Genomic DNA, 24907 nt, shown 5'->3' with positions numbered 1-24907 from the left:
TATGTGTGATGGACTGTGTACGTAGTTTGTAATCCACCTAGAATTACAGAATAATGTGGAAAATAAATGTCATTAAATAAATAAATAAGTCTGCATATTTGTTTCTAATTTGCAGTCTCTTAGCCACTAATATTTAAGCACCACAACTGGTGTTGCTTTAAAACACTGACCGTGGTTTTTAAACTTACACCCACAGACGATAGTAGAAAATACTGCTACTACTACTTATCATTTCTATAGCGTTACAAGGCATACGCAGCACTATACACATACACAAAAGACAGTCCCTGCTCAAAGAGCTTACAATCTAGATAAGACAGGTAAACAGACAGAACAATTAAGGGTAAGGGAATAAAAAGGTGAGGATAAAGGACAGAGCAAGTGAGTTAGGAGTCAAAAGCAGTGGTAAAGAGGTGGGTTTTGAGTTTGGACTTGAAAACGGCTACAGACGGGGCTAGACATACATGCTCGGGAAGTCTATTCCAGGCATGAGGTGCAGCGAGATAAAAGGAACAGAGTCTTGAATTTGCAGTAGAGGAGAAAGGGACAGATAAGAGAGATTTATCTACAGAACGGAGCACCCGAGGGGGGGGTGTAGGGAGAGGTAAGACTGGAGAGGTACTGGGGAGCGGCAGAGTGAATACACTTATAGGTCAGTAGGAGAAGTTTGAATTGAATACGGAAACGGATAGGGAGCCAGTGAAGTGACTTAAGAAGAGGGCTAATGTGGGCATAGCAACTTTGGCGGAAGATGAGTCGTGCAGCAGAATTTTGGATTGATTGAAGAGGAGAGAGATGGCTAAGAGGGAGGCCGGTGAAAAGTAGGTTACAATAATCAAGACAAGAGGTGATAAGAGTGTGGATAAGGGTTCTGGTAGAGTGCTCAGAGATGAAGGGATGGATTTTGCTAATGTTGTAGAGAGAAAGAAACGACAGGTTTTGGCAACCTGCTGAATGTGAGGAGAGAAGGAGAGAGAGGAGTCAAAGATGACCCCAAGGTTACGAGCAGATGAGACAGGGAGAATGAGAGTGCCATCCACCGAAATAGAGAAAGGGGGGAGAGGGGAGGTAGGTTTAGGGTCAAAGATGAGAAGCTCGGTTTTTGTTTTCCAGCACACGGTAATCAGGCAGTAATTGTCATTCTACAAGCATAGACCATTACTGCCTGGTTACCGTGTGAGACCTTACTGATGGTCAATGGCTGGCGGTAAGGTCTCAGACACAAAATGGGCGCATGGCAATTTTCATTCTGCCGCACATCCATTTTCAGCAAAAATGTTTAAAACGCATTTTTTTGCAGGTGCGCTGAAAAATGATTCTGCATGCACCTAAAACACGCATCTACACTACAATAGGCCATTTTTCAGCACGCCTTTGTAAAAGGGCCGCTGGGTAAAGCTCAGAAACAATCACAATTTTCCCCTAATTCTATAAAAGTCACCAAAAATTGCATGTGCAAATTGAATAACAAGCTAATTAGCACCAATAATTGGCTTTTAACAAGCAATTATTGGCACTTAAATTGGCATTTACACACATAAATTTAGGTGCAAGATCTGCGCCTAAACTTTACGTGCAATCTGAAAAAGGGGCCACAGAAGTGTGAATGCTTAACGATTTTTAAAAAACGTGTTTGTGGGGGTTTTTTTTGTTTTGTTTTGACAACTGGGCCTTTGTGGCATGCGCAGAGCAGCCAGCATAACGCTTGGGCTGCTCTGCGCATGCTTTAGGCGCTGATTAACAATGGGTTTAACGATTCTGTGATACATCCTACTTTGCAATACTGATCCGAACATTTCTGGAGTGTTTTTGTAGTGCATGCCTCGTTTTTTTTAAATTGTTAAGCACTTTTATGATTCTTATTTTTTAACGTTTGGTTGATGCATCTGGGCCTAAAACCTGTGCTAGCTGCTTAACACGGGTAGGAGTGGGAACAGGGCATGACTTGGGCAGGTTGGAGGAGTGGCCAGCTATGAACAGCTATCTCATTTGTCAGTACTGCATGTTAGCTGTCACAACTACCAATAACACAGCTGCACTTACCACCAGCTAGAAATTGACCAGCTCTAGTGCATTTTATTTCTTACCCCTGTGCTTTGGAATTCTCTTCTAGAAAACGTTTATACTGCATTTCGTTCTCTATTGAAAACCTATTTTTTTTTAGCAGGTTTCTGGTAATCACTAAGTTATACACGTATATTACCACCTACCTGGAACGGTGGGAGCCTAGTGACAAAGAGCACATGATTGCTATACTGTGTACTATACAGGGCCATTTTACTAAGCCAAGTAGGAGCCTACGCGCACCCAAGACGAGTCAGTTTTGAGTTAGCGCTTGGCTACCGCGTGGCCGTTGCAGTAATTTTTATTTTTGAAGCGCATCCGATACGTGTGCCGGAAAACTGGCGTGCAGGTGGTAATCGGGCGGTAATCAGCATTTTAGACTCGTAGACCATTACCGCCCAGTTTCCATGGGAGACCTTACCACTAGGTCAATGGCTGGCGGTAAGGTCTCAGACCCAAAATGGACACGGGGCAATTTTCATTTTGCCGCACAACCATTTTCGGCAAAAAATTTTAGTTTTAAACAGTTTTTTATTGAACAATCAATAAAACATTACAACCTTGAAATTGTATGTCATGTTCATTTTTCCCCCATTACAGAGTGTCTCGTCTCTCTTTTACAAAAACAATGTCATTTCCCCAAGTACATTAATCTCCCAAACTAGTTCCCATCACTAGAACATTAATACAACAAATTAATGATGGGAATGAATCGGCCTCGCAATCCTGCACCCATCTACTACAATAGACTCATATGGGTCGTATTCTGTGAGTATATTAACATCTCTCCATCAAATAAACGAGAATTCTTACTTCTATTGCTATCCATCTCTCAAGTGTCATTGACCAATCACATTCCTAAAATTGTCAATTTCTTCCCCCCTCTCTCCTATGTACCCCACCCTCCCCTCCCTCCCCCTGCCCCTCTCCCTTCCCCCTCCCCCCCTTTCCCAAAGGTCAGTTCTCTAATAACTGGGATTGACTGTCACCAGATGTAATAGGTTACACTCTCATCAAAAGCCCCCTAATTGGTTGAGAACTGCACTGCGTGCTCGTGGGGCCAAAACTTGTATATAACATTTCCATATTAAATAGAACTCCTTTTGTCTCTTAACTTTCCATTGTGCTTCTCGTAATTCCATTAGCGATAACGCATGGAGTTTATTGCGCCACTGCCAATATGTGGGAGCCTCTTTTTGAACCCAATTGGCCAGAATACATTTTTTACCTATTAGAAACGCTCTATACAACAGTAGATTGTGATGTACAGCGCCAGAACCCCCCAGCGACTCCTCCCCCAACAACACACTCTCTGGTCTCATTGGTATGTGTTTATTCAGTATGTATTCCATAAAAGTACCCACCCTTACCCAAAAGTGCTTTATCTCTGGGCAGTCCCACATGGCATGAAAGTATGTACATTGTGGCCCTCCGCACTTACCACTTCGGCAAAAATTTTAAAAAGGCATTTTTTACAGGTGCGCTGAAAAATGATTCTGCCCGCGCCCAAAACATGTGTCTACACTACCGCAGACCATTTTTCAGCACACCTTAGTAAAAGGGCCCCTATGTTTCCTCTCCTTCTTGAGTAAATGTTTCTTTCCTATTGATTTATGGAGTTCATTCTTCATTTTTAATTTTGGTTTTTATTATTAACCACTTTGCTTTGTCTGACATCTAAAGTGGTATATCAAGTTTATTAAGGGGTCCTTTTACAAAAGTGCGCTAGCATTTTTAGTGCACACTAACAATTAGCGCATGCTAAATGCTAGAAACACCCATAGGAATATATGAGCTTCTCTAGTGTTTAGAGCACGCTTATTTTTAACAGATGCTAAAAATGTGCCTTTGTAAAAGGACCCCTAAATGACTGAACCAACTCTTAAGTGCAGCTGCTCTAAAGGCAGTCTGGTAGCGCAACCACAGACCTGTTGCTGAAGGTCCTCCACCATCTGTTTCCATCCCCTTGACTTGATCCTCTCATCTGATCCTCCTCCACCGATACCCCAAACTGATTGTCTCCCCCCTCCCAATATGCTATATCCGCTTAGCAGATTTCCTCAAATCTTCCCCCAGAACCAATACCTCCAATAAGCCCCAAGCTCCAAGACCTACTCACATGTGCAAAACTAATCCATTCCCACAACCTCCCCTTGATCCCCTATAGAAGTTAGTTATTACCCCAAACATACCCAGAGGTGATCCCTGGTAGTCCAGTGGACTGGGGCAGCAATGATCCCCCTCCACTTCTGCCTCATTGGCTCCAACAATCAAAGAGGCCACCATGAACTCCAGTGGACTCTCTTTCAGATAGCAGTAATCACTATACAGCAACATTCCCATACAGATGGAGTAACTGCATGTGGCAAATTTTTTAATGCATCTACCCTGAACCATCAGTACACACCAGAAATTATTCTGAATGATTTAACTGGGCAGAAGAGGCTTACAGTCATTAATAGCAAGTTTAACTGTGTTTATTTGAAAGCCAGTCATTTCAGAAACTGATTATAAATGGTACCTTTGAGCTATCTCTGCTAAAGTCATTTCATAATGTGACATGTTATATCCTTTTGAAAAAGCACTGAAACATCTGATTCTGGCTCCTCTGATGAGGAATCCCTGACAGAAGAAGACATGGGCAAACTGATGGAAGAAGTGGAAGAAAAGAAGAAACTAATATCCAACATGAAGAACAAACCTTGGAGGATGAAGAAGAAACTGGAACTGTCCAGGTGAGTCTTGGCAAGCATTTCCATCCTCCGGGTTATTTCCACATCTTGTCCATCCTCCTGGCAGGACACATTAAAGTGGGTTGTGCTACTGGGCACATTGACACTTACGATTTCAGAAAGGGTCTCTTTCTGCTCTGTGTTGCTGCTTCTTTAATAGTGACTCTTGTCTCTGAAAGCTGGCCATCAAAGTCATACTTAGCCCCTTTTATGGTAGCAATTCAGTTGCTTTGAATGATATATACTACATTTCGAGGAACAGCATGAGTAAGATCTCTTTATGTTGAATGTTTTTCTCATTTGGGTAATTGTGGGATCCTGTGATATGTTCTGGCACAATCTGCAGCTTGGTATATTGAAGGGACTTGAGCCATTCTCTTCATTTTGAGCTTCTGTTTGGAGTTTGGTTTTCACCAAATTTTGTTTCAGATTATGTGGTTGTCGGGAGGCCAGCACTGGTGGAGGTGGGAATATCTCTTTAGTAATTCATCCTCCTGGAATAGTGGAATAGAAAGTTGACTTTTTCTTTAGAGTAAAATTGTTTTGAGTCTCTTTTCCCTCAGTTCAAATCATAAAAATATTATCATATAGTGATAATATTTAAAGGGTTTAATCTGATAACTCTTCTTCCACTTCGGCCATGAAAAGTTGACATATTGTGGGTCAGGATGAATTTGATTAATTTTGTAATAGTTTTTGTTGTGTATTGGTGGTTCAGGGTAGATGCCTTTTCACATTTGTGACATGCAGTTGTAGCATAGTGATCCTACATCTACTGTAACCAGGATAGTGTCAGGTGGTACTTGCATGATGTTTTTAAATTTATTCAGAAAGTATGTTATGCCATGTATGAAGCTATCTGTCTTAAGTACTTTAAGGACTCCCTCTATCCCCCTCATTCTGAAAACTTAGGGACCCCTTTACAAAGGCACACTAAAAAAATGGCTTGCGGTAGTGTAGATGCATGTTTTGGGCACACACAGAATCATTTTTCAGCGCACTTGTAAAAAATACCTTTTTTAATTTTTGCTGAAAATGGACATGCGGCAAAATGAAAATTGCCACGTGTCCATTTTGGGTCTGAGACCTTACCACCAGCCATTGACCTAGCGGTAAGGTCTCACACGGTAACCGAGCATAATGACCTACGCGCATCAAATGCCACTTGACACGCGTCCAATACGTGCATCCAAAAATAATTTTTCATACGCGTGCCAAAAATGAAATTACCGCAAGTTGCCATGCAGTAGCCGGGTGGTAATTCCATTTTGGCGTGTGTTGGGCACGTGTAGACACTTACACGGTTTAGTAAAAGGGACCCTTAACACCTAAATGTAAGCACAATTTGTGAGCTAAGATTATAGAATACTAGCACTTAAGCATGTGAATGTAACATTCATGCGTGTAAGCACTAGCCTCCTAATTCTATAAAAGTCATCAAAAATTGCGCACATAAATTTGGGTGCACACACAATTTAACTGAATAACAAGCCAGTTAGTACCAATAATTGGCTTTTTAACAAGCAATTATTGGTGCTACTTCAATTAACATGTACACATACAAATTTAGGTGTGTGATCCATGCCTAAATTGTACGCATCTCCTGGAAAAGGGAGAATGGAAACGGGAAGGTCATGGGCATTGTGGGGTGAAGCCTGGACATGGATTCCAAGTACATTTGCAATTATAAAATAAGGGCATTTCTCATGTAAATTTAGGTGAGGCATTTACACCACGTTTTCATTGATGCAAATGGACGTGCCTAAAATTACACGCAACCCCTATTCTATAAACTGCGCCTAACTTTAGGCACAGCTTATAGAATAGCGCTTTAGCACTGTTTTTTCAGTGCCAATTTGTTAGGCACAATTTATAGAAGTCACCCCTAGGTGTGCCTTCAGAGGTATTCTATAATGTCAGCACGCAAATTGTATAGCATGTTAATGCAAGAGGGAATGCACAAGCAGAAATAGCTTTCAAAATATGTTGTCTTGCATTTAAAATTTCAAAATTTAAAATTTTGGGTGACTTTAGCAATGAACGAACTTCTTCATACCTCATGTTACAATATCCCTCCTTTAAAGGTGTTAAATTGAAAAGTTTAAAGGAGAAGTCTATTAAGTTTCAAATAGCATAACTTTGGAATATACTTCCAATAGAAGTTAGATTTGTCCTTTCTATATTCATTTTCTTAAACAGTTCAAATCGTATTTGTTTGTAAAATTTTGTTATGAAATTATAGTAATTTTATTAGAGTTATAATTATTTATCATTGTAGCTCTGGACAGATGTTGTCCTATGGTTACTATGGTTTATTATTGTAAACCGCTTTGATTGCTATGGTATAGAAGCTGTATCTCAACTTTGTATAAACTATCCTGTTGTAATTGTTAACCCACTCTGAACCTAAATTTAGAGATAGAAGTGGGCTATAAGTATCCATCATCATCACAAGGGGAGGTGGATGGGCGGGAAAGGGGTGTGTCAGTCATTTACACACACAGATTATAGAATACTGTCTTTTATTCACTAAGGGGTCCTTTTACAAAGTGGCAGTAAGCCCAATGCAGGCTTACCACTCACTAAAAGGGAAGTATCGCCGGGCTACCGCAGCAGCCCAGTGGTAGTTCCCACCTCCAGCGCACACCATTTCTGGAGCTACAAAAATATTTTTTGTTTTGTAGCGCCAGTGTTTACCTGGCGATAATCAGGCAGTGCTGTGCACTGCCCAGTTACTGCCGGGGGAGCACAGGAGCCCTTACCGCCACCTCAATGGGTAGTGGTAAATGCTCCCACCCGAAATGAGTGTGCAAGTGCTTCACTTGCCTGCACGTCCATTTCTTTTTAGAAAACCCTGCCTTTTACCTGCAGTAAAAGGGGGCCTCGGCACGCATCAAAAACGCATCAAAAACATGCGCCAACACCATTTGCCGTAGCTTTGTAAAAGGACCCCTAAAGTACTTTATTTAGGCACATGCACCTGTTGCTGACATGGCATAAGTGGGAACTCCTAAATGTTAGACCATAAAGGCTGACTTACTCTAATATTCTACAATGGAATCTGGCACCCAGATGCCACTATAGAATTCACGTTCAGCACGCTGCAGTTTCCCCTGGATTCTATGTAGCGTGCCTAGAGATCTGCCCCAAAATTCAAGTGTATTCTATAACAACACACATAATTTAATTGGCTTAACTCAGTAAATGGTGCACATGAAACAGCAAGTGTAAATGTGTGCAAGTAATTTTCTCGAGCTAATTTTCAAGTCTTCAAAGTGTTTCTACAACAATAAACATTGTGTGCAGCAGACTTTTGATTCCCTGGTTTCTTTTCTGGAAAGCCATCCATGTACCCTATTCCCTTGAATATCTCCCTAACTTATTTCATCCAAACAGAACTACCCAGGCCACGTTTTAGGAATTTAAATTTAGGAGTCCTGTGAAAATTGGTTCATAACTTTAGGTGATCAACAGGGAGCAATTTTCAATTAGGCAATTCTTGGGATTGTGAAGGGGGGGGGGGGGTTGGCCACTATGAACATAGCTGATTACGTTGACATTCATTGGCTGACCAGCTAAGTTATCGCAGCCAAAGATAGGCCTGCTATTTATGCAGGTCTATCTGGCTGCTAAACTTAGCTGGTCAGATGATGAATGTTGGCGCTAACTGGCTATCTCATGTGACATAGCCAGTGACTGGATTAGCTGCTAAGAGGAGTGGCCTAGTGGTTAGAGCACCAGTCTTGACAGCCAGAGGTGCTTGGTTCAATTCCCACTGCTGCTACTTGTGATCTTGGGCAGGTCACTTAACCCTGCATTGTCTCAGATACAAAATTAGATTGTGAGTCCAACAGAGAAATACCTAATGTACTTGAATGTAACTCATCTTGAGCTACTACTGAAAGAGGTGGAGCAAAAATCCCCCCCACCAAAAAAAAAAAATGTTCAGCTAAGATACTGAGCTATCTCATGCTGAATATTAGCTCTTAGCCAGATTAAGGCAATTTAACTGACCAGGAGCCATTCCTGATTGGTTAAATAGCCTTGAATAATGGGTGGATAGATCTTTCAAATATCAGCCCCTAGGTTTTTGTGTTATTGTTTACAGTTTTGATTAGAAATAGTGTAAAAATTTGCATCAAAGTGTTCAATAATTCAGCTAGCAGACAGATGGGGCAAATTCTATATAGGTTGCTAAAAGTTAGGTGCCAAAAAAACTGGATACTAAGGGGCCATTTTACTAAGCTGCAGCAAAAAGTGGCCTGCGGCACTGCGAGCACGTCTTTTGGGTGTGCATCGGGCCAGTTTTTACCACGGCCTGGAAAAAGGGCCCTTTTTTTAAGGGGCCAGAAATGGACGTGCAGCAAAATAAAAACCAATGCGCATCCATTTTTGGCCTGAGACTTTACCGCCACCCATTGACTTAGCGGTAAGGTCTCACGTGCTACCTGGGCGGTAGGCATGCAGGACACACCTACTCTCATTTACTGCCGGGTAAGTGCCAAGCGGTAGAAAATATAAAATATTTTCTACTGCATGTTTTTGGCACTTGCCAAATTCAGAATTACTGCCCGGGGCATGTGGTAGCTGGGCGGTAATGCCAATTTGGTACTCGCTGGACGCGCAAAGGCCCTCATGTGCCTTAAGTTAGTAGTACACCAAATCTGTTATAGAATACAACAGGGGTGTAGCTACGGGGGGGGGGCCATAGGGGCCTTTTCTCCCGCAAATTTCATCCGGGTCCATGGTTTGGTTGGTGGGGGTCCCCAACCCCAACCAGCCGAAGCCTTCTTCAGCGCCAGTCTCCAGCACAACCGCATTTGCTGGCCTGCTCTTCTTTCTTCTTGCTCCTCCTGTGCACACTGACGCTCCTTTACGTGAAACTGAGGAGTGTCAGCGTGTAAAGGAGAAGCAAGAAGAAAGAAGAGCAGGGCAGTGAACGTGACTGCGCCGGAGACCGGTGTTGAAGAAGGCTTCAGCTGGTGGGGGTTGAGGATCCCCGCCAGCAAAGGTATTTGTTTGTGAGGGGAAGCGGCAAGGAGGTGAGGGGAAGCGGCAAGGAGGCGAGGCGATGGGGGGGGAGCAAGGTGAGGAGGCAAGGCGTGGTGTAGTGGGGGGGCGGCAGGGAGGCACTCAAAATGTGCCCGCAACCTCGGGCTCTGGCCACCTCCCACCGTGAGGTCTGGCTATGCCCCTGGAATACAAGCGTAATTCTGCAATTATGTCTATTGCTGGCATAACTATACAATAAAGCATGTGATTAAATAGTCAGAATGTCCATGACTCACCCATGCCCCTCCTATGACAATGCCTCCTTTGCAGTTACACTCTAAGGAGGTCTTTTACTTAAAGCGGTAAGCCCAACGTCTCATGCAATTCCAGAATTACCGCCAGCGGTAGTTCCCACCTCCAGCGCATGCTATTTCCAGTGCTACAAAAATATTTATTATTTTTGTAGTGCTGGTATTTACCGGGCAGTAATCAGGCAGTGCCATGTGCTACTCAGTTACCACAAGGTTAGTGCAGGAGTCCTTACCACCACCTCAATGGGTGGCAGTAAGTACACCCCCATGAAATGGCCGTGTGGTAAGTGGTTCACTTACCGCACGGCCATTTCTTAAAAAAATTTAAAAAGACAGCCTTTTACCTGCTGCAGTGAAAGGGGGCCTCAGTGTGCATCAGAAACAAGTGCTGATGCTAGCACAGGCTCCCCTTTACCACAGCTTAGTAAAAGGGACCCTAAAACACTTAGGCAGCCAATGATAGGTGCCTAAGGGGCTCATTTTCAAAGCACTTAGCCTCCCAAAGTTCCATAGAAACCTATGGAACTTAGCCTCCCAAAGTGCTTTGAAAATATGCCTCCAAGTGCACTTAAGTGCTATCCTAACTGCCATTTTCCCCTTGTTTTGACTCTTAACTGCTACTAATTTCCATTTGAGTGCCAAAAGTACCTAACTTTTGGCACACTACATAGAATTACCCCGATAGTTGAACCTGCCCATAATTCAAACCATTAGCAGTTTGAGATGTAAATGGATTTTTTAAACCAATGTTTCTTTTATGTTGCTTCCTTTCAAATATGCACCGGACCAGGGAAGCACACGCGTTTGTAGAGAAATTTGAAGGCGCACTGGGAAAGGGAAAAGGAAAGAAATTCTTTGCATACAAAGTTATGATGATGAAGGTAGGTAATGTCAAGAGTGATAAGATCATATCTCAATGGCCTGTGAAATTTCTGCAGACTACTAATTATTCTAGGGCTGCAGGAGTTTAGCTCAAAAGTGCTGACTTTTCCCTAGCATGCTTTGTAGATGTTTTTGCTTGTCAGATGGTTTTCTGCAAACATTTTCCTTTCCAGAAATTGCAAGAATTTTTTTTGCAACATTCTTCTCCCACTTTTGCCCAAACGTTACATTGGACTGCAGTATGCTGACTTCTATCTTCAAAAGAATTTTCCATGGAGCCGAGACCATCATTTTGAGTTTACTTTATTTTTTTATTTATTTTTTTTTTTTTTGCAAAGTTCAGATTTTTGAAACACCAGCCATATGCTATGTCTGCTGTATATGGATAGGCTCCAATAAACTCAAGCCAAGAATCCTTAATTATTATTTCACATAAATCAAAAAAGAACTTCTTGAAAGTATAAAATAAGGGAGGAAAAAGCCTCAGAGCTTGTTGACAGCAAAAATTTTCATCTTCCATAATTCAATCATACAAACAAGAATTCTTGGTGAAAATCAAATGAGTAGTGAAAACTTAAGAGGTCCTTTTACCAAACAGCAGTAAAAAGTGGCCTTAGTGTGCCATTATGTGGGGCATTCCCTAGCGCTAAGGCCATTTTTACTGCTGGGGTAAAATGGCTGAATTTCCTATTGTTTGTATCAGTGGCCACATGTTAAGTTTCCCCAAAACTAAAGTATACACCAAAATATTTTAAAGATAAACACTCGTGTGCACATACACCCATTCAAAACAAAACAAACTGTGAAAGAAGTATTTAAATGAAGGTGAATGGTTTTCAGTTCTATGTGCAGTCCTCAATCAAATGAGACTGACTGGAAGAGAGCCATCATAGCACCAGTGAAGTTCTCATTTATATAAGCACCACAGTGTTATCATATCATATCATATAAGCACCCAGTGGGGTGCTTATATAAATGAGAACTTGACTGGTGCTATGATGGCTCTCTTCCAGTCAGTCTCATTTGATTGATGACTGCACTTAGAACTGAGCACTTACATAAGTATTGCCATACTGGGACAGACCAAAGGTCCATCAAGCCCAGCATCCTGTTTCCAACAGAGGCCAATCCAGGTAACAAATACCTGGCAAGATCCCCCAAAAAGTACAAAACATTTTATGCTGCTTATCCCAGAAATATTTTCCCCAAGTCCAATTTAATAATGGTCTATGAACGTTTCCTTTTGGAAGCCGTCCAAACCTTTTTAAAACCCCACTAAGCAAACTGCCTTTACCACATTCTCTGGCAACGAATTCCAATGTTTAATTACATGGTGAGTGAAGAAAAGTTTTCTACGATTCGTTTTAAATTTACTACTTGTAGCTTCATTGCATGCCCCCTAGTCCTAGTATTTTAGGAAAGAGTAAACAGACGCTTCACGTCTACCCGTTCCACTCCACTCATTATTTTACAGACCTCTATCATATCTCCTCTCAGCCATCTATTCACCTTCTTTTAAATACTTCTTTGATAATTTGTTTGGTACTGAATGGGTGTGTGTGGAAATGAGTGTTTATTATTAAAATATTTTGGTCTGTACTTTAGGGGTCCTTTTACAAAGGTGTGCTGAAAAATGGCCTGTGCTGGTGTAGATGCGTGTATTGGACGTGCGCAGTTCTATGTTTCAGTGAACCTGCAAAAAAGGCCTATTTTTTTTGGCCGAAAATGGATGTGCAGCAAAATGAAAATTGGCGCGCATCCATTTTGGGCCTGAGACCTTACCGTCACCCATTAACTTAGTAGTAAGGTCTCATGCATTAATTGGACAGTAAGATCTACACGCATAGAATGACGATTACTACCCGGTTTCCGCCGCACAGGCATGTAAAAATCGAAATTACCACCTGGGCCAAGCGGTAGCCAGGTGGTAACTCTGACTTGACACACGTTGGGCATGCATAGGCGCCTATGCGGCTTAGTAAAAAGGCCCCTTAGTTTTGGGGAATTGGTACAGTTATAATTTTGTTCTCCTAGGGTTTTTAGTTTTTGTTAAAAAGCACATGCTAACTTTGCCATTTGTGCATGACCATTACTGCCACCCATTTCTTAGGCGGTAAGGGCATATGCACTAAGGGGTCCTTTTACAAACATGCGCTAGCGTTTTTAGCACATGCTAAAAACTAGAGACACCCACAGGAATATATGGGCATCTCTGTTGTTTAGTGCATGCTTATTTTTAACGCATGCTAAAAATGCTAGTGTGCCTTTGTAAAAGGACACCTAATTGGTTTTCTTGCAGCAATGTAGCTGCACTAACTGATTAGCATAGAACATACTTTCCGCCCCCAGACACACCTCCTGGATCATCCTGAAATTACATGGGATGCCTCAGTGGGCCCCTGGTAAGCCATTTTTGTTTTGCAGCGGTAAGCACATGTTAGTGCTTTCTGCAGCTTTCTAAAAGCATGTTTTTGCTTATCTGTATTTAAAGTCAGAAGAAAAACCCACTCCCAATGGTAACTTGTGTTTCATTGACCTGCTTCAGGGGAGTCTGAGCTATTAATATCACAGCTTTCTCATTTGGATTTATGTTAAATAATATTTAAGATTTCTTGACTTGAATTTATTGGAGCTGGTTTCAAATGTAGTTTTGATTATTGATTTGTCTGACTCTTCTGCTCCAACTGCTTGATTATTCCTGTATATGGATGACGGTTCTACTAGTAAATGTCAAAATGGTCAGAAAGATGTGTATGGGGGGGAGCTGCCCCTAGACCAGTGGAGATAAAGGATCCCTTTTACTAAGCCGCGTAGGTGCCTACGCACGCGCAATGCTCGCCAATTTGGACTACCGCGTGGCCCAGTGTCATGGAACCTGGGATGATGAGCCCTTGGGCTGCAGCCAGGCTGCAGCAGACAAGTCCTCTGAGGCTGAACTGGAACCCACCTGTAACAGAGTCCAAGCATATGGGCTGCAAGGCCAAACTAGATCCCACTCATACCAGAGGGAAGAAGAAAGAAACAGAACGGAATCTCTTGAGCAAGTACTACACAAGCAGTGCACACACACTGCATTAAACAGAGACACAAACAAAGGGTCAAAAGACCCTACACACAGGCACAAAGAAACTGAAGGGGAAAGGACAACCCCACTTAGACTCACATGGTAGAAACCACAAGTAAAACATAAGAAAACCACACAGGGAGGCAGCACAGGGCTGTGCTTAGAACCACAGCTATAATCGAAAAGTCCTAACCAAGTCAAACAGAAATCACACAGAGAGATAACTCAGGGCTGAGCTAGTAGTCCCAGCTAAATTAAAGAGCTGTCCACTTGTGCCACACAGAGAGGCAGCTCAAGGCTGAGCTAGTAGTCACAGCTAACAAAAAAACTGCCCACTCAAACACAAACAGAATCAAATGGAGAGGGCGCTCAGGGCTGTGCTAGAACCACAGCTATAAACATATAGTCCTAACCAAAATCACACAGAGAGGTAGCTCAGGGCTGAGCTAGTAGTCACAGCTAAACGAAAGAACTGTCCATTCATGCCACACAGAGAGGCAGCTCAAGGCTGAGCTAGTAGTCACAGCTAACAGAAGAACCACCCACTCAAACAGAACCAGAGAGGATGCTCAAGGCTTTGCTAGTAGCTCTTTGAGCAGGGACTGTCTTTCTTCTATGTTTGTGCAGCGCTGCGTATGCCTTGTAGCGCTATAGAAATGCTAAATAGTAGTAGTAGTAGTAGTAGACACAGCTAAACGGAAGAACAGCCCACTCGTGCCACACAGAGAGGCTGCTGAGGGCTGCGCTAGTAGTCACAGCTAAACAGAAGAGCAACCCACTCAAACTCAAAACAGAAACCTCACAGAGAGGACTCAAACAGAAATCACACAGGGAAAATTCAAGACAAGGCCACACGGCCATAGTAAAGGAACACTCATGGCTGTGCCACACAGCACTCAAGGAGAAAAGGAAGCCATTCATAGGAACACTCTAAGCTGTACCATACAGCACTCAGGGAAAAGGGAAGCCACTCAAAGGAATACTCAAGGGTGTGCCACGTGGCACTCAAGGGTAAAGGGAAGCCACTCATAGGAAAACACAAGGTTGGCCACACAGCACTCAAGGGTAAAGGAAATTCACTCATAAGAATCCACAAGGCTGGCCACATAGCACTTAAGGGTAAAGGGAAGCCACTCATAAGAATACACAAGGCTGTGCCACAGAGTCAAATAACAGACACTAGAGACAAATGGAAAAGCAAGCAAACAGGGAAAGCTGCCTTTACATACACTAATCAAATAAGGATCATTGATCACAAGAATTAGGAGACAAACACAGCAGACAAAGAGATAAAGCAGGCTAAAGCTTCTATTACACAACTCAGAAAGAAACAAGGCTTACACTGCAGTCAAAGGTTTAAAGCAAACAAAGGGAAAAACAAACAATCTTCTTACCAGAACTCAGCCAGCACCCACAGCCAGATAGGGAAAGGTAAGGCAGGCAGAGACAGAGCAGACAGAGCACACACAGCTGCATTAAAGCAAAGTAATCAAGGAAAGCAGCTGGCAAAAACCAGCTGTCTGAACAGTGAAAGGTAACAAGGGAAACCACACAGGGAAACAGAACAGGAAACCACACAGGGAAACAGAACAGGCTATGCTGGAGAGCCTAGTTAACAAGGAAGTAATCCATTCAGGTTCAAACCAGAACCACACTCACAGAAAAACAGAACAGGGCTTTGCTTGGGAGCAAAGTTAACAGGTAAGTAATCCATACAGATTCAAACCATCACACACAGAGAAACAGAACAGGGCTTTGCTTGGAAGCAAAAATAGCAGGCAAATAATCCATACAGGTTCAGACCAAAACCACACACACAGGACTCAAGGCTGTGCCCAGAGGTACAACTAACAAGACTACCAGTTCCCTCAGAATCAAACAGTACAACAAGAAAAGGGAAAAACAGACCTGTTGCAAAGGCAGCGCAGGAAAGCTCCCTGGGTCCTTATAAAGGAGTAGGCTGATGAGGTCACAAGTAGGAAATGAAGCAAAAGCAGGGAGACCAAAGCGAGGCTTGGATTCAGGGACACCAAAGCGAGGCTTGGCTAATAGGAACAAAGGCAGACTGGAGAAGTCACAGCTAGAAACAGTAGGTCTGGACAAAAGGGCACGGCCACAACCGTGACACCCATGTGGTAATTTCATTTTTTAAGCGCATCTGCTACATGTGTCCGAAAGATAATTTTTATTTTCTGACGCATGGCAAAAACAGGTGGTAATTGCCATTTGGCGCACATAGACCATTACTGCCCGGTTATCGCATGAGACCTTACCACTAAGTCAATGGGTGGTGGTAAGCTCTCAGACCCAAAATGGATGCGCACCAATTTTTATTTTGCCGCATGTCTATTTTCAGCAAAATTTTTAAAAAGGCATTTTTTACAGGCACACTGCAAAATGGATCTGCGTGCACCCAAAACACATTAGTGCAGGCCATTTTTCAGCGCACCTAAGTAAAAGGACCCCTTAGAGGGGCATAATCGAACGAAAACATCTATCTCCATGGGCGTTTATCTCCGAGAACGGGTCCGTGAAGGGGCGGACCGAACCGTATTTTCGCAAAAAAATAGACGTCCATGTTTTATTCGACAATTTGTGAGCTGGGCGTTTTTGTTTTTCAGTGATAATGGAAAATGAAAGCGCCCAGCTCAAAAACGAATAAATCCAAGGCATTTGTTTGTGGGAGGGGCCAGGATTCGTAGTGCACTGGTCCCCCTCACATGCCAGGACACCAACCGGGCACCCTAGGGGGCACTTTTACAAAAACAAAAAAAAGGTTAAAGAGCTCCCAGGTGCATAGCACCCTTCCCTTGTGTGTTGAGCCCCCCAAATCCCCCCCAAACCCACTGCCCACAAGTCTACACCATTACTATAGCCCTAAGGGGTGAAGGGGGGCACCTACATGTGGGTACAGTGGGTTTGGGGTGGTTGGGTGACTAAGCATTAAGCAGCACAATTGTAACAGGTAGGGGGGGGATGGGCCTGGGTCCACCTGCCTGAAGTCCACTGCACCCCCTAACAACTGCTCCAGGGACCTGCATACTGCTGCCAGGGAGGAGGGTATGACATTTGAGGGTGAAAATAAAAAGTTGTGAAACATCATTTTTTTTGTGGTGGGAGGGGTTAGTGACCACTGGGGGAGTCAGGGGAGGTCATCCCCGATTCCCTCTGGGGGTAATCTGGTCATTTAGGGCACTTTTTGGGGCCTTATTCATGAAAAAATAGGGTCCAGAAAAAGTGCCCTAAATTCTAGCTACAAACGCATACTTTTTTCCATGATTGGCGAAAGGCGCCCATCTCTATTCGGGTGATAGCCATGCCCCAGTCCCGCCTTCACCACGCCTCCGACACGCCCCCATCAACTTTATATGCTTCTGCGATGGAGTGCAGTTGAAAACGTCCAAGTTCGGCTTTCGATTATACCGCGTTATTCGTTTTTGTGAGATAACGTCCATCTCCCGATTTAGGTCGGAACTTGGACGTTTTTCTCGTTCGATTATAAGCAGGTTAGTGTAGTTTTGGTGAAAAGTCTAGGTGAGATCCTCAGAGCACTCACTTTTTAGGACAGGTGGTACTGAGAGGATTGCAAAGAAACTAGCAAGTGAGCTTGGCAATTTTCAGAATCCATATTTATTTACCCAGTTAAAAAGAGTTTCTGAAAATTACCTACATGCCTTGCATCTTTAAGTAAGCACATTTTTGTACATCATGAGTAGTTTTATCTGGGGTTGGGATCAGGTCATAGGATGTAATAACATATGTAGTCTAGCATTTTCCATTGAAAAAGTACTAACTTTTCAGACAGAGGATCAAACAAAATCTATTTGAGACTCTTTTTTCCAAAGAAATATGTAATGTTTTGTGGTTAAAAAGTTGTTTCCTGATGTGACTAGACAGACACAGTTACATAGAAAGGTGTTCCCATCTCTAAAAACTCATGTTCTGGAGCCGTGAACATTGTGCTTATTTCTGGAAGATACTGGATATATATTTATAGAACCTTTGCATTTAGACAAATTTCTTAAAGATGAGATTAGTGGGACATCTTAGTTTGTGGGGAAAATAGTTCTCTTTATCTATTGGGTTGGAAAGAATATTAGTTAATCTGCCATTTTATCTTATTTATGTAAGCCTTGAAATCTGTTATAAGTTTTGATCCATGATGTGGACTAGAAGCAATTTAAGGGTGTAGTTATCAATTTGGACTAATGTTAAGATATTATTTTACCACTAACACGTGTTTTAGCACAGGCCCCATTTTATGCAGTGGGATCTAGTTTCTAATAAGCGGAGTTAAACAGTAAAATACACATATTCAATAGCCCACATTGATACCTTCCCCATTTAATGTGCTTTTTTCTATAATATTTTGTGCTTTTCTTGTTATTCTTTTCTTTGTGAAGCAAAAACACGCCAGCAGTGGGGAATGTAATGTTAATACAGAAAAACATCTAAACAACTCAGTTAACACTTGGAAAGGAATGAACACAAATGCTTATGACCACTGGAGGGAATCAGGGATAACCCCCCAATGGCCCCCCAGTGGTCACTGACCCCCTCCCACCCACAAAAAATATGAATAAAATATGACTTACCAGCCTCTATAACAGCCTTTCAGATGTTATAGCCAGGTCTATTAGAGCAGCATGCAATTCCTTGGATTAGTGTAGTGGTCGGTGCAGTGCACTATGGGGTGGGGGACCCAGGTCAGGTCCCTATCTCCCTCTACCTGTCAACTTGTGGTAGAAACTGTGACCCCTCCCAAAGTCACCAAAACCCTACTGTACCCACATATAGGTGCCTTCTTCACCCATAAGGGCTATTGTAGTGGTGTACAGTGGGGGGCAGTAGATTTTGGGTGGGTTTCAGAGAGCTCAGGGGACAAGGTAAGGGAGCAAAGGTGAGATGTGTACCTGGGATCATTTTTATGAAGTGCACAGAAGTGCCCTCTAGGGTGCCCCATTGCTCTCCTGGGAAGTCTGGGGGACCAGTCTGCTAAAAATGCTGGCTCCTCTTACATCCCAATGGCTTGACTGTCTACATTTTGCACTTATTCTTTTTTTTTTTCTTAAATGGACCAAAAAACAAAATGCCCAAAGCATAAAACCCTGTTCGAAAACAATATTAAAAAAAAAGATATTTTTCTTTTTTTAGAATTACCTTTTTTCCTATTCAGATTTTGGACATTTTACAGTAATAAGCAATCAGATATATGATTCAATTTTCTATCTAGAGCATTTTTGGGCAAAGAGCCTAGCCTTAGTCATGATGTAGATGTATATACTGTATACATACTGCCGACATGCCTAGGCGTTAACATCACAGCTTTGCTCAAGCGGTTGCCGTAAACGCATCTTCCCCTTCACAACCGTTGACTCTCTTTCTTGAAACGTTCAGCCTCCTTATTCCATCCAAGTCTGAGGTAGGCACCACTGATCATCTTTTCCAAGAGGGGAACTTCCCTTGGACTTAGACATCATCCATGCCACTACTAGCATGGGACATCAACCACTTGACATTTGACCTTGCTTTGGTCTTAGACATTTTGCTGTGTACTCTTTCAGGCTAGGACCCACCGCCACAAAATGAGACAGCAACACCTCATTTGTTACGGTCTCCTCACCAAATTTGGTCCTAGCTGCGGCCACTTCCAACTCTGATCCTTATGTGTGCACTGCAATGAAAAAACCCTAGGTATTCATAACCTGAGATAGGCGGTTTTCTACATAAGATGACATAGCCCTTAATGGGTTGATTAGGCATGTGCAACTATCCACTGCTCCTGCCTTTGCCGACATCCTTATGTGATAGGGTGTAGCATAGCACTTTGTGTACCAGCCTCCCAGTTTTCATTTCCTAGCCTTCTATCCTAGAACAAGCTGCAGATGGCTGGTAGAGCATCGCTAAATCCTATGTGACTCTGTCTAACCTATGCGAGTCAGTGCACCAAGCTCAAACGCCCCTCCCCCCATTAGTGTGATGCAACAGTACCCCACATCCATGTGAGTCTCTTGAAATGCATATTGACTGCAACACAAGTTATGCCACTAACCATTGGGCTTTTCTGTGCCCCAAACACAAATCCATTTCAATAGCCTGCTTCCTCTGTCCGAAGTCTTTAGTCCAGTACACACCATGTGCACAACATGTATCCTTAGACCGATTACTAATATCCGAGCCAGCTGACCTGACAAGAGAATAGACAGCCTAGGTATATCTAGAATAGAAAGAGACAGTAGGATGTGCCAGTAGAAGTGGAACATATATAGTCCGATAAGGCAGATTAGCAGAGTTGGAGGGAGAAGCAAGGGGAAAGGAAGGTATAGGCAAATTGGTGTGAATGGATAAATGAGACACATCTTTAGGGACATTTTTTCTACGTTACAGCATTACTATTGTATATTAGAAGCATATGTCATTACCATTATTAGCAGCGTATAAGAGGAAGTACCCCCATATTGCCATATAAGGATATGCCGAGGAACATAAGGTTTCCCTACCCTGGGATTGTCTGCATTTAGGATGCTAAACAAATCTAAATATCCCCACTGTACCCCACGTTTTTTGCCAATTAATATGTAGAGTTTGTGTGACCCTCTTGCCATGGTAGAACCACCTGGTAGTGTACTCACAGCGTACCCCAGGTGAAATCTGTGTTGAGTTTAACCCTCTCAATCAGTTGAAAAGTTGGGTTTCTGTGAAGTAACCTACCCCGCCCTGGTACAGACATTCATAGCATCCCTGAGAATGTTCCCTAATCTTGAAGGTAGCACATATGACTGTATCTTGGCCATGATCATGTCTGAATGGGTCGTGCCTTAGTAAAAGAACCCCTTAGATTGTATGCCCTCAGAGGACAGGAAAATGCCTACTGTATCTGAAAGGAGCTTACTTTGAACTATTGAGAAAAAGGTGTGAGTTAAATCCAAATCTACACTTCATAAATCAGATCCCAACTCCTTTGTGTTGTACTTGAGTAGTGAAGAACATGAAATTATTTTTTTTTTTCAGAAATGGATCAAATTTAAGAGAGACTTCGAGAATTTTAAGACTGCCTGCATTCCATGGGAAGTAAAGATTAAAGAAGTAGAAAGTAAGTAAAGCTTTCATTTATAGCGTAGTGTCGTTGTCTGCTGTGGAATATTTTTGCATATTTTTTGTCAGGGACATTGAATTTTAATTCTTTGGCTTTTTCCCTGCTTCAGGTCACTTTGGTTCATCAGTCGCTTCATATTTTGTATTCCTTAGGTGGATGTATGGTGTAAATCTCGTCCTCTTTGGCTTAATATTCGGTCTGGTTGTAATTCCAGAGGTAAGAGCTATTGGTTGCTTTCCTGATACTACCAAGTACATTTTGTACTTGGCAACCTCTCCCTGATATGTCATCCACATAAATTTGATCACTAGGCTTATACAAAGCAGAAGCTCCAGTTTCAATTGTAGTTTTGAACTAGAACAATTATCTACAACAATGGGACCTTATTAAAGAAGGCTTTACAAAATAGGACAAGGGCTGATTTATGTTATCTTATCACCAGCTTCTCTCTCTTTCTAAAGCACTTCACCTGTCACAGTAAATTGTCCTCTGTGAATCTTCAATTAGAACTAGCTTTTTCTTTTTTTATTTTTATTTTTAAGAAACTCCACCTTAGACTCAAGGAATAAAACCTCTTTCTATCATCAGTCAAAGCAACAGACAAAACTTTGCACTTATAAAGTTACTTATGAATAAATTTCCAGGAGTGCTTCTAACAACAAAGATCTGCACACAGTTTTAAATGTATCCAAAAGCATATAGTATTTAAATACAATGGGACAAATTCTAGAAATGGTGCCTTAAAAATCAGCGCCGAAAAACCATGCACTTAGTGCGATTCTATAAACTACACCTAAAGTTACGCGTAGTTCATAGAATATGCTTTGCGCCATTCTTGCGACTAAAATTTAGGCGCACCCATTTAGGCCACCTAAAACCAGGCCTAAATACCTGCGCCTAACTTAGGCGCAGATTGGGTTTATTCTATAATAGTGCACATAGGTTTTTTTGAAATGCCCACAACCCGCCCATGTCCATGCCCCCTTTTTGGCTGTGCACATTAGAATTTACATGCACCATGTTGTAGAGTACGCCTAGAAAGTTGTGGGTATAAATTCTAATTAAAGCCAATTAGTGCCGCTAAGTAGTTAAGTACCAATTATTGGTGCTGATTGGCCTGTTAATCAGTTAAGTTGTGCGCACAATTCGGCCAACTTAGCGTGCACAACTTAAGATGCCCATTATAGAATTTGGGGGAATATACTATTGGGTTGAAAGTGCAGATGTAACCTATTCCGTTGTAAAGTACTGAGGAGTTCTTTTACTAAGCTTCTGCAAAACGTGGGCTTAGTGCACTCTTATATGGCTCTTTCCTACACGCTAAGGCCATTTTTATGGAGCTGTAAAATGGGCAATTTACTATTTTATTAATGCTGTATTCCTCTGCTAACTGGTTAGTGCAGAAATGCTCACTCTCTGCCCATGACACGCCCCTCAAAAAATATTTTGAAAAATGTTTTGCACACGGTTAGCATACGCATGTTTTAGCTGCATTATTAACACCTAACCCGAGTAAGTAAGGGGCCCTTTTACTAAGCCACATAAGCGTCTACGCATGCCCAATGCATGCCAAAATGGAGTTACTGCACGGCTACCGCGTGTCTCTTGTGGTAATTTCATTTTTGGCACGCGTCCGATACATGCGTCCAAAAAATTATTTTTATTTTTGGACATGCATATTGGACGCGCGCCAAGTGGCACTTGACATGCGTAGGTCATTACCGCCCGGTTACCACATGAGTCTTTACCGCTAGGTCAATGGCTGGCGGTAAGCTCTCAGACCCAAATGGCTGCAGTGGGGGCTGGAACTATAGCCAGATTCCCCTGGGAGCCCGGTGATAGAGCCGAATTGCTGCGCGGCAAGCCGGCGGTAGGCCCACCATGCTTTTGTAAAAGGGCCCATATCTGCAAAGTTAATTACTCTGCATTAAGTACCCCTGCAGTAATTACCCCCAAGTGAACTATAAAGCACTGTCCTCACCCATTCTCCACCCTGCAGATAATGCACCTTTAACAGTTAAGGTGCCACTTTAATATTTGGTTTGTGTTAATTGCCACATTAAAAGCTAATAAGCATAAAAGTAGATAAACTTGTAACTCCTTATTTTTTTATATCTGTTAAGTCCTAAGTTGACAGTTGAAATGTTTTCTTTTAATTGGGATAATTTATATGGGATTTGCTTGTGTAGAGTACTATTTCCTTCACTCCAGTAGACTCTTAAAAATTGACCAAATTATACACATCTAAGAGTAGAAAGTAGACACAGAAAAATCATAGTGACTGCTTCTACGTGATATATGAATAGGCATTCCTGAGAGGCAAGGATATGCAATGTGGGAATGGGATTAGCACTTAAGTGTTTACATTATGAAATACATTATAAAATACATGCATATGAGCAGATTCTTACAGGAACATACATACAGATATTTAGATCTGCTTGGGACAGGAGTCAGGGAGGTGCCAGCAGTTATGTGTGCATAGGCCATATTCAGTACCTGTGCTCACATAGCTAAGCAGCCAGATAGGACTGCACAAAGGAAATCCTAACTTTTTTTGCTTAGGTATGTAGGTGCTGGCATTGAATATCAGCTGTCATCTTCATAAGTTTCAGGTTGCTGCCACTGCCAGTCCTAGTCCACTCCTGTTCATTCAGCTCCCTTCCGATTCTCCTCTCTCCTGGTTCAGCTCCTCACATTCCAATTCCCCCCCCCCCCCACGCTTCAACTACACCTATGGTTCTGATCTCCCAGTCCTCCTTCTAAGCCCCCACCCTCCCCACATGCAAAGGCTGGCTATATCTCCTTCCCTCCAGTCCCCTCCTGGAACACCTGCCACTTATCTGAAGGTGATTCCTCCTAGTCTAGTGGGACAGGGCAGGAGTAGTCCCTCACCTCTTCTGCCTTATCATCTCCAGGTGCAAAAATGACAGCGATGACCCCTAGCAGTAGTCTCATTGGTCAGCCTTCCATACAAGAGCAAATTAATGTTAGAACTCAGCCAACTGGCAACCTGGTTGAGCTTGCAATTCAAGGATTTGATATCTTGCAAGGAATCTGAATCTAAAATACTAAGGGCCCAATATTCAGATTGTAGAAGGTAACCGGGCTGCCTCCTGCGGTTAGCGCAGAGCCCGGATATTCAATGCCGGGCTGTTTCCGGTGACCAGCATTGAATATCTGCATTTATTTAACTGCTAAAAAGTTAACCAGCTATGCCAATATTCAGCATGAACTGGTTAACTTTTTAGCGGTTAAAGATAGGTCAGCTATTTATGCAGTCCTATTTGACCGCTAAACTTATCTAGTTAAGTGCTGAGTATTGGCATCCAACTGGATAAATCACTCGATACAGCTGGTTATATGCTAGGGGCTAACTGGCAATATTTAGCGGAGACAACCAGTTATCTCCTGCTGAATATTAGCAGTTAGATGCCGATAAGCTATTTAACTGGTCAGCAGCCGTGTCTGGCCGGTTAAATAGCTTTGAATATCGAGGAATTATTTATGAGTAGGTTAAAGGTTTATATGCATGGAGAGTAGTAAGTGCGTCTTTTGCCAAAGATGATCTTTAAACATAACTTGTCTCTTCATAAGTGAAAAAGAGTGATTGAACCAAGGTTCATATCTACTCCTTTGGGAGGTCCTGGATGGGGTTCAAGATCAGGGAGGTGGGCTTCTATTGTTGCGGCGGGGGAGGAGGGCCTGGATGGGGGATCACAATTGGAGGGCTGGGCTTCTGTTGGTACGGTGGGGGGGGGCCTTG

The 24907-nt window shown here is 42.6% G+C and overlaps 1 protein-coding gene across 1 annotated transcript in view; it reads left to right on the top strand.

Annotated features, from left to right (window-relative positions):
• The window catches only part of LOC115472425 (transmembrane channel-like protein 2), a 143002-nt gene that overhangs the window by 19944 nt on the left and 98151 nt on the right, over positions 1-24907 (top strand). Inside the window, 1 exon segment of the mRNA XM_030206743.1 lies at positions 4647-4799. Within this exon segment, the coding sequence (XP_030062603.1) occupies positions 4647-4799 (153 nt within the window).

This window comes from Microcaecilia unicolor, chromosome 1, assembly GCF_901765095.1.
Source record: "Microcaecilia unicolor chromosome 1, aMicUni1.1, whole genome shotgun sequence".
Classification (NCBI taxonomy): Eukaryota; Metazoa; Chordata; class Amphibia; order Gymnophiona; family Siphonopidae; genus Microcaecilia; species Microcaecilia unicolor.
The sequence above is the reverse complement of the archived record's forward strand: the minus strand, read 5'-3'. Positions and strand labels throughout refer to the sequence as shown.